The sequence below is a fragment of the Plectropomus leopardus genome, chromosome 12 (genome assembly GCF_008729295.1).
Source record: "Plectropomus leopardus isolate mb chromosome 12, YSFRI_Pleo_2.0, whole genome shotgun sequence".
NCBI lineage: Eukaryota > Metazoa > Chordata > Actinopteri > Perciformes > Serranidae > Plectropomus > Plectropomus leopardus.
The window spans coordinates 7,033,817-7,043,999 of NC_056474.1; the positions used below are offsets into that span (position 1 = coordinate 7,033,817).

At 39.6% G+C, this 10,183-nt stretch overlaps 1 protein-coding gene across 1 annotated transcript in view; it reads left to right on the forward strand.

The window, feature by feature from the left end:
* prkci (protein kinase C, iota) overlaps positions 1-9,947 on the forward strand; it is a 41,596-nt gene extending 31,649 nt beyond the window's left edge. The window contains exons 14-18 of the mRNA XM_042497331.1: positions 786-911; positions 2,439-2,518; positions 2,824-2,913; positions 7,626-7,741; positions 8,234-9,947. Of these exons, the coding sequence (XP_042353265.1) occupies positions 786-911; positions 2,439-2,518; positions 2,824-2,913; positions 7,626-7,741; positions 8,234-8,321 (500 nt within the window). The 3' untranslated portion in view covers positions 8,322-9,947. The remainder of the gene's footprint in view (positions 1-785; positions 912-2,438; positions 2,519-2,823; positions 2,914-7,625; positions 7,742-8,233) is intronic.
* Positions 9,948-10,183: the final 236 nt, after the last annotated feature.

Here is a 10,183-nt window from a genome sequence, read left to right on the forward strand (position 1 = left end):
AATTACTCTGAGATTGATTTATTAAGTGTGCAACAACAACAACAGAATAAAAAAGAGGCATAACAAGAGTCAACAGAAGAGGCATGTTCACGTAACTTTCTTTCTTGGGTGAGGAGTTTACACGAAGCAATCCATATTAAACTATTTGATTTCCCATATCTATCAGCATATTATCGCCGCATATTATATTTTTATTATTCTGAGACAAATCTCTTACCAAACCTTTTGTCTCTCTTCACTATTTTCATGTGTCGTGATGCTAATTTCAGGTGAAAAATATAACAGTTTTAACATATCACTGTGTGTATTTCAGGATACTGCCGTTCAGCTCTAATTGGCTCGTTCTGAAAAAAATGTTAAGTATGAGATTTGATGTCAAGGGGTGAAAGCATGCAAAAACACTGGTATGCTTTCACGGTGGGAGTGGTTGCTATAGTAACCCCAAAATACTGTTATGCTTTGTGCCAGTATTTGAAATATATGAGTTAAAGATACCTTGAACCTGGAGATAATGAGAATTATGCTTGAACACGCATGAACATTGTTATAAATGTGATTCGATACCTTGTTTTGTTTGCTCTGTTAATGAGATTCCAGCGCACTTTTCACACACAGCTGTGTTTCTGTTTGGGGGTTAAAATGTGTGTGTGTGTGTGTGTGTGTGTGTGTGTGTGTGTGTGTGTGTGTCTGTGTCTGTGTGTCTGTGTGTGTCTGTGTCTGTGTCTCTCGATGTTCTTTTCTTGTTGCAACATTCAATGTGTGTGTTTGTGTTTGTGTGTGTTCAGGGTTCAGTGTCGACTGGTGGGCGCTGGGCGTGCTGATGTTTGAGATGATGGCGGGCCGGTCGCCCTTCGACATCGTCGGGAGCTCTGACAACCCAGACCAGAACACAGAAGACTACCTCTTCCAAGGTAACACACACACACACACACACACACAGTAAAGGATTTTCCCCTGCGGTGATCAAGGCTGGCTCAATATGTGGTATCACTGCCATTTTTTGTTATTTTTTCAAATAACTTAATTTATCCTGATTGTAATGTGTTTTAAATAAGCTTTACTGTCAGGCTGTTGGCTATGTTGTTGCTTTTGCTTTTTAAGTGACAACAATGAAGACAAATTAAATAGTCGTTCATGTTGTGTATTTTTCAGCTGAGGCGCTTTAGTTGCGTCAGGCTGCTATGAATCTGAATGTCGGCGGAGGCAAAAGTCTGGAATTTTGTTTGACAAACCGATATGATAACACATGATGTGTCCAGGGACCATTAGGAATTTGAATGATAAATGGTGTAATTTTTGGTGATTTTTAAAGAAAACATGTCTTCCAATCCCTCATCTGGAAGGCATGTTTTCTTTAAAACTCTCCAAATATTACACCATTAATCATTCAAATATTTTTGAATGTTTTTTTTTTTAAAAAAGCCGAGATGTTTTCTTTAAAAAAGAATACCCAAAAATCTTTTTAGAACAAAAAGTGTGGTTTTGTTTTCATTGGTAATATAATTATGTAGTTCCAATCCTGCTTTAAATTCTTTTTTTTTTTTAGATAACATAATGGTATGGTAATTAAACAGAACTGATAAGAAGTATCAGGGGACGTTTCAGAAAATTGTATTGTCTTTAAAATTTGCCTCCAAGTCATTGAAATGTTATTGTAAAATTGTGTATGAGCCCTGTCCATTCTTGTTGTTTTTCAGTGATGTGGAGTTTGATATTTGTGGCCCCTCCTCCGCTGTTACCGGCGGGGTAAAAAGTGGCAGTAATGAGCGGCTGCAGTCTTTTGCCTGAAGTTAAATTTTTTTAAAGTCTAGGAAATAAGAAAGAAACGCCCTCAGTGCAGAATAGACAGTAACTCCACGATGCTCCCGTGAAATAAAGAAACATGAACAGAGCAGTTGTGGCGGTTCCTTGCCATCCCCTGCTGTTGGCTTTTCAATACTGTAATACCGTGGTTATCATGATAGCCCTACACACACACACACACACACACACACGTACGTGCACATGCTGCTAAAGTTTATAACCTGAGGGAAAAAAGCACCATGGAATCATGTCACACCTTTGTATTGACACCTTTGCAGTAGCCCCTCCACCCGGCACCAGGCACACGGCATCTGTTACAGAGAAACGTGTGAATGCATGTCGTTATTTCATTGAAAATACTGTTTCAAAACATGTCAGTGTTTTCTTAAAGCTGCCAGAAAAGCGTTGGATTGACGGGAATTAAAATGCGACTGAAATATTATATGATGACGGCTTCATCAGAGGGCCTCGACACTTCGTCGAAAGGCTTCTGTGCATTATGGTCAACACGAGTAGACTCGACAGGACTGAACTCGTAACTGCAGCAGGGTCAGTGCCGTCTTCTGTCATCCTAGCCTCCAGGGACCGTCCGTCTCACTCCTCTCTCCCCTCTCTTTTCCTCTCACCTCCTGCAGTAATATTGGAAAAACAGATCAGAATCCCCCGCTCGTTGTCAGTCAAAGCCGCCAGCGTCCTCAAGGGATTCCTCAACAAGGTAAGAAAGGGTCAGACATGTCGGGATCAATCGTAAAACAGTGTTCTCCCCTGAGAATTACATTATTATGGCTTTAGTGGGAGCCACTGCCATCCCTCACGTCCTTCCACCCCCATCACTCTGTGGCTCTTATACCTCTTCATCTATCTGTATTTCCCCCTTCACCAAAATCCTCTCCTCATTTCCACCTTTCTTGCACATTCTCTCCTTTCTCACCCTCTCTACCTTTCTTGCCCGTCATCTGACTTTTCGTCTGCCATCATCTCACACCGTCTCTCACCCTTCTTTCGCCCTCGCTCCCACAGGATCCCAAGGAGCGTCTAGGCTGCCACCCTCAGACAGGCTTTGCCGACATCATGGGCCATCCATTCTTCCGAAACGTCGACTGGGACCTTGTGAGTTTTTTAAATTTTCTCTTCTACTTTTCTTGAGTTCGTTGGCATAATCACGATATTAATCATAATTTCAAATGAAGGTGCCAGTGCATGCCCGGTTGCTAAATAGGTCAAAATCAATCCATATATCGATCGCAGGGAGAAGGAAAAACAGAAAGCTGCTGCGAGACAGCAGAAGGTCAAATCCAAGTGCACGGGGTCACCCTCTCTCTCTCTGCTGCCCTGCAGGCGTAGAAGCTCTGTCAAAGCTGAGGGTTATTAGTGATGCCATGAGACTCGTGTCCTGTTGAGCAGGCAGAGAGACAGGGCTGAGAAACAAACAGCAGAGGACAGACAGCAGCAGACAGCCGGACTAACGGACTGACCAAGACAGGAAGTCAGAGATGGAAAAGAAATGAGTAGAGATGGATCACTGACTGACAGGACAGGAAAGCAGATACTGTAGAGGTGAAGTGTCACAGATGAACATTTCATTTCATTTGTCTGAAGGAGAAATCAATCAAGCCATCAGATTGTGAAACAACTTTCTATCGTCATAAGGAAGCCATTAATAAATGTATTATTAGAATGGAAACTGACACATTTTTGCTTTAAAGCAAAATTATATAGCTTTTCCACCTAAAAAAAAAATAGTAGTTTGAAAGCTGATCTAAAAGTACACTAACTTTCAGCAGGGAGAATGGCATCCTCCCAAATCCCACAGAGCACTTGGCTCTCTTACAAGAAGTACATACGGCTTTACAGCAAGTTATGTCTCAGACTCGCATAAAATAAATCAATAAATCCATCTTATGGCAAAAAGTTGTCTCGTAAGTTTGGAACCTTGTAAACCAAATCTCAACTACCATGTAAGAAATGACTCTCTCTAATGTAGCTCCTCCTCCTATAGACATTATAGGATAGAATAGCATAAAATAGAATAGAAATACTTTATTAATCCCGTGAGGGAAATTGTTTTGTTGCAGCAGCAAATAAGAGAGCAGCAACTGAATGAAATATTCGTTAAAAAAGGCAAAAATGCAAATATGCAAATATATAAATGCAAATATATAAAGGAAGGCACTTGACCTAGAATAAAATAAAATAACAATATTAATCATAATAGAGATAGAGGATGTACAGAGAACAAAGAAACAAACAAAAAGCCAAGAAGATTAAAAAGAGCAATAAAAATGAAAAAAAAGGTGCAAATAAGTGTGCAAAAGATGGATGTGCACGTGAGTCCAGTGCAGCACAGAGGGGAGCTCTCTCATGTAAACGGTCCACATTGCACAGTTGATGCTAGCAGAGTCTTATTTGCACAATATTACTGTTTGGCCTCTCACGGCGTCTTTGCCGGCTCCACGTCCCTCAGCTTGTCAACAAATACACATTGTGTTTGAGGATGCGGCGTAGCAGTGCTGTGTGTGTTTTACCGCAGTGGTTCGGCCATAATGTGGCTTTAACCTGACATAAATTACATGCTGATTGTACAATGTAGCGGCTGTAGAGTAATGATATTATTAGCTTCTGCGTGGTTCCCTGTAAACACCTGCAGTCGTGTGTGACAGATTGTTTGTCTCTGTGCCTTCCCTGGTGAACCGGCATCAGGGCTGGGCAATATATGGAAATTATATCAATATCATGATATGAGACTAGATATCGCCTTAAATTTTGGACATCGTAATCTCATGAGTGTTGTTTTTTACTAACCAGGCTGCTCTAGCTCACTTAGTCATTATATCCACTTTCCTGATTACTAAAATCTCATTGTGTAAATATTTAGTGAAAGCACTAATAGTCAGCCCTGCGCTGTTGTCATAATGTGAATATCGAGTTATCTGGCCAAAAATATTTCACACTTGATTTTCTCATTTCATTTATTTATTCACACCATTAAAAACAGTAACAGAAAACAGGTCAGAAAGAAGACAGAAATGTGCCAGAGACGACAGTAAAGTGCAGGAGCTGAAAGGAGTGCTCGTAACTTCAGTGTATAACATAAATACACACTTCATTTTGCTGTCATTTGTCGTGTGCGCTGTGTCACGGTGGGCGGGTGCAGATTGGAGGAGAGACGGGGAGTAATGGTGACGGCTGCACTTTGCATTGCTTTGCATGAAACTTTTGCCAGTTGAAACATTTGTGTGACGTAAAACAAAGGATTGGATCTGGCTCAATGTAGCCGATCCTGATCATTTAAAAAATGCCCTGATAGAGATCAAATTAGGTCATCCCTAATTTTGGTCCTTTTTATAAAGACCTTTGTGTGATGTAAATGAAAAGGACTCGACTATATTGAGCTTCTCAGAATCGCTAATAGGAATTTCACTAAACATTAAACTCAGACTAAAAATACTCAGTGATTAATGAAGCGTCCTGTTCTCAGTGTCAGCGACGAGTAAAAGTCATTTAGGAGTGAACGACATTCCTGTTCGATGACAGAACTGTAAAATTAAACAAATATCTAATCGTTTTTCTCAGTTTTTGTGGCGTGCTGTGACATTCAAAAAAAAGATGACAGGCTGATCGAGATAACATTTTTATAAAAGGTTGAAACTACAAATGATTTTCCCTATTTATTAAACTGTGACACATTTGAGAAGCTGGAACCAGCAAACGTTTAACTGTTCGGCTTAAAAAACGACAATGAATGAATTATCGAAATAGTTGTCTGTTAATTTTCTGTAGACTGACTCATCGACTTAACGCTTCAACACAGATTTTATGACAGAAAAATTTAATACATAATTTTTCTTTGCCAGTTGCAGACCGTATGTAAATGCTACAAATTAAATGTAATTTTTGTCGCAGGACTGAACCAGTTGAATATAATATTGTGCAACATATTACTCTGATAAGCTAGAAACACGTTTAAAAATACATAAATAAAAGAAAAACAGGTGTTTTGGTGTTTGCATTTAACAGTTATAATTATTATTTTGTATAATTCAAAGTGAGAGAAATTAAATTTACTAAATTTGCACCCTGCAGCTATTGTTTTTGTTTTTCCTCTATGAACTCAGCTGAACCGACAGCTTTATTGTTCAGTCCCAAATTTAAACCTTCTGATATCATCAGATGATTAAATGAACGACTAATTTCTGTGGACAACACAGTTTCCAAGTTTGTATAATTTTTATTTTTATTTTAAATACTTAATAATTTACTCTGTTTTTATTCTCTTTTACATTTCCATTTATTAACAATATAGTTTGTTTTTTTTATTCTTTGTTATGAATCAATTCAGCAATTTTATGCTAGTAGTATTTTATGCATTATAAGATTGAAATGTGGTTTTACTGCATTGAAAATTCAAATCATGTTACTGTGGGAGGAAAAAAAAGTTTCTTTGCACCTTTATGTAAATACGCCTTTAAAGAAAAAGGAGCGTACTTCTGAAACTCTGCCCGTGCGTAAATGATCAGGCACGTTTTAAACTCGTCAGGTGGACAGAAATGACCTTTACGAGTGAACAGACAGACAGACGGACAGTCAGACAGACAGCTCGCCAGGGATCAACATGACCCCTTTTTCCCTGTTTGGTCTGGAGCAGGGACCCACCGGTCGGTCACAGTGTCTGGAGGGATCAGCTTACACCCCTCCCACTTCCTCTCTCTCTCTCTCACACACACAGACACACACACACACACTAACCTGAAAGTTCGCCCTGCAGTGCAGTTGTCGGCCTGCAGGGGGAGCGTGGTTGCGTGCCAGTTGAGAGACGGATGAAGGACTGAGAGTTTCCTCCACACTGTGATAATCTGAGGCGCTGACTTTGAGTGCGTCATCAAGGTTTTAGTCACAGTTTTAAACGGCACAATGGGCCTCAGCTGGAGTGTTTATCAGTGGAGAGAAATCTGTGGTGGGATGATTTTAGTGACCTTATTCAGCTCGTTTCCCATAAATGATAGACCCAGCTCCAAAATAACATTTGAACCATCACTATGGGACTGCAATACACAGTTTATTTTCTCAATCCATAAATTATTTAGTGATTAGAAATGTCAAAGAAAAAGGTCAAACCAGAGCCTAATATGATGCCTTCAGAGTGCTCGTTCTGTCTGACCCACAGTTCAAAATAAACGATATTATATTGACTTAAATAAAACACAGCAAATCCTCAAAGCTAAGAAGCCGGAGCCAGAAAAATGTTTGTCTCTGGAAAATAACTGAAATTGTCCATCGATTATGAAAGCACCTGCAGATAAATTTTCTTTCGGTCAACAACTGTCATTATTACTTTTGTGTTTAGATATTCGGAGAGTGATCACGTGTTTTTATTGTCAGTAGGGACAATGAATGAATTAATTAAACACGTAAGTGAAAACGAAAGTAATTACAGGTGTGAGTAAATGCACCAGCATTATTTTTAATGTGATAAATGTAATCGCAAGTAGCCGAGGTGTAAATGGGATGGTACACATCGTGTTTGAGGCAAACGCCTCTCTGTCGATTCAATCAGTTCACCAGTTCGTGAACGCTTCTTCTTCAGTTCTAGCTGGGCAAGTCGAGCTTTCCAAATATAAAATCAGTAAACAATGAGGACAGACGGGACAGAATGAGCAGGAAATAATCTGACGACCTTCATGTTCGTTTAACTCTGTTCAAACTGGAAAAATGAACAAATAGATGAATATTGTTATTGAACAGCCAAATCCGTTTTGACCGACGTAACGGTCGGTCGGAGTCGGTCGCAGTTCTGATGAAGTGATTCTGTGTCGCTGTTTCAGCTGGAGCATAAGCAGGTGGTGCCTCCTTTCAAGCCCAACATCTCAGGGGAATTTGGACTGGACAACTTCGACGCCCAGTTCACCAACGAGCCCATCCAGCTCACGCCTGATGACGAGTGAGTCCCAAATTAATTATCTCGCTGTCACTTTATCAGAATTAACGTAACATGTAATTTTCACTATTTATCAGGGTTCCCACGGTCATTGAAGACCTGGAAAAGTTTTGGAAAAGTCATGGTATTTTTGTTGCGTGTTATGAAATTGTTAGAGTAATCTTCAGTGGTTAACCTTCCACATAATGTAACCTGGCGGCAATTAAATTTTTCTGAAGCTATTGACATAAAGTCGATCTAATGTGCGTCGATATGTCACGTTTTGTTTAACATCATGTACGTTTATTTTTTTCTGCGATCCATCTCTCCCTTCATATACGCCAGCTAGCTGAAATTACGTTTAAATATATTTTGAGACTGTACGGCAAGATTTTTTTTTTTAAATAACGGCTCCTTGAAAGGTCATGGAAAAACTAATCCGTTAAAATGTGAACCCTGTATTATAAAACATCATAATTTCTATAATTGATGCCAATTTTCTTTCCTTCGTCGCAGCGATGTGGTCAAGAAGATCGACCAGTCTGAGTTTGAAGGATTCGAGTACATCAACCCACTCCTGATGTCAGCGGAGGAGTGTGTGTGAGGGGACACGGCATCTGTGCCCACACACACACCAACCACTCACACACACACTCTCATGCACGTGTTACGTGGCGTCTCAGTGTCTTCAAGCTGCATGGTTACGAGACAACCCGGGCGACATCAACCTTCTGTTCGAGGGCCGCACATGCACCGTAGAACGCTTATTTGCCAAAACCAGTCTCACACTCTGCCATTTATAACCACTTGCCCTTAAGCCTACCTTCTTTCTTAATTATTTTTATATCATGTAAATCTGCACTGATATCGATTTTTCTCATCGGGGCCTCTTTATCGGTAGCCGACGAGGCTACAAAGTTCTTCCAAGGTTGCTGTACATCGGGGGCGGCGGGTGAGGCTCGGCCCCCGACAGATGAACTGAACATCCTCTCCTTCCAGCTGGTGGAGCGTTTTCAATGCATATTTTATTTGTATATATATGATTCTACTATAAATGTTAGACAAGGCCTTTTTAGCTTCAAGCCACAGACGGACAAAACTGACAACTCAAATCATCGGAAAGTCATTTTGGATTTGTCGCCCCTTCTGTAGAGAAAAGCATAACACTAACAAAAGGTTAAAAAATCTATATATTTTTCTCATGTTTTATTTAACAACATCATTATATATGTTGTTCTAATGTCTTCTAAATGTCCAGCCTGATAAAAAAAAAGGTTCAGGCGTCGTTGTTTAGACGAATACGCAACATCTGGACGGTGTCTGCTTCAAGTCCCTTCGCCGCAGAATGAGGAATACAGCAGAAACCACCCGACACTAACAAAGAGTTAATACTCAAACTGTGAAAACAATAAAGAGCTCGCTATGCAGGGATTGAGCTGGAAGAGAAGCACATCTAAAAACGCTAGAGCACAGCTTAGATTTTACTGTGCAGACCATCCATGAAACAAACAGGACCAAAAAACATTTTTCTGAAAAATGTCTGGCTGGTACGAAATCGAAGGTACAGTGAACATAAAGATGTGCTGTCCCGAGTCATAGAATTTATATATTCAGATTTCTTTTGCTCATTTTTTTTAATACTATGCCTTTCTGAAACATCGTCTGTCATCTTTTTTTTTGTACTTTCTCCATTCCACGTCTTTCATCGTAAATCAAAAGTGATTGTTGAAACGAGAGTTCGGTCAGAAGTTCAAAGCCACGACGCAGACTGCAGACTGTGCGCTCCGTTTTTTCCACATCGACCATAACCTGAATGAGATATTTTGTAAAACCGAAGCATATCGAGGCTCTGAAGAGCCGCTCTCTCCCCTGACTGTAACGACACTAAGCGATGGCGCATGAACCTCCAGACTCTCGTCCACTCGAAGCTTCTCTCTACTCTGAAAACGTTAACGGGCTCACGTGGTGACCGGAGGAACTTGTTCATCTGTTGCACGTTACTTTAGCTTTTTTTTGTTACTTTTTTTGTCAATCAGATTAAATTTTGATTTTTTTTTTTTATCACTACATTGATTCCAAAATGTTACTGGGTGAACCTGATGGAAACACTATTTGTTGTATTTGTTGTGTTTTGGGGATGTTTACCACCCAGAGGACTCTGCTGACGTTTATTATTATTAGTGTGCAAAGAAAAAAACACAGACGGTAAAATAAACATTTTATTTCTCTCCTTGTGGTAATACGTGCTTGTGTCAGCGTGGGTCTGTCCTTAATTTATCCCTTTGAAACCTGAGAAAATTGGCTCGATTTCTTTAAAAATTTAAAAAATGACCCAAATATTTTAATTACCTGAAATAAGGAAGAAAAAAACAGGAAATGACCAGAAAACAACTGCTAAAATAAAATAAAAAATATTAATCGTAATACAATTATTTTTCTGTAACTTAATTTTAAATATATAATTAT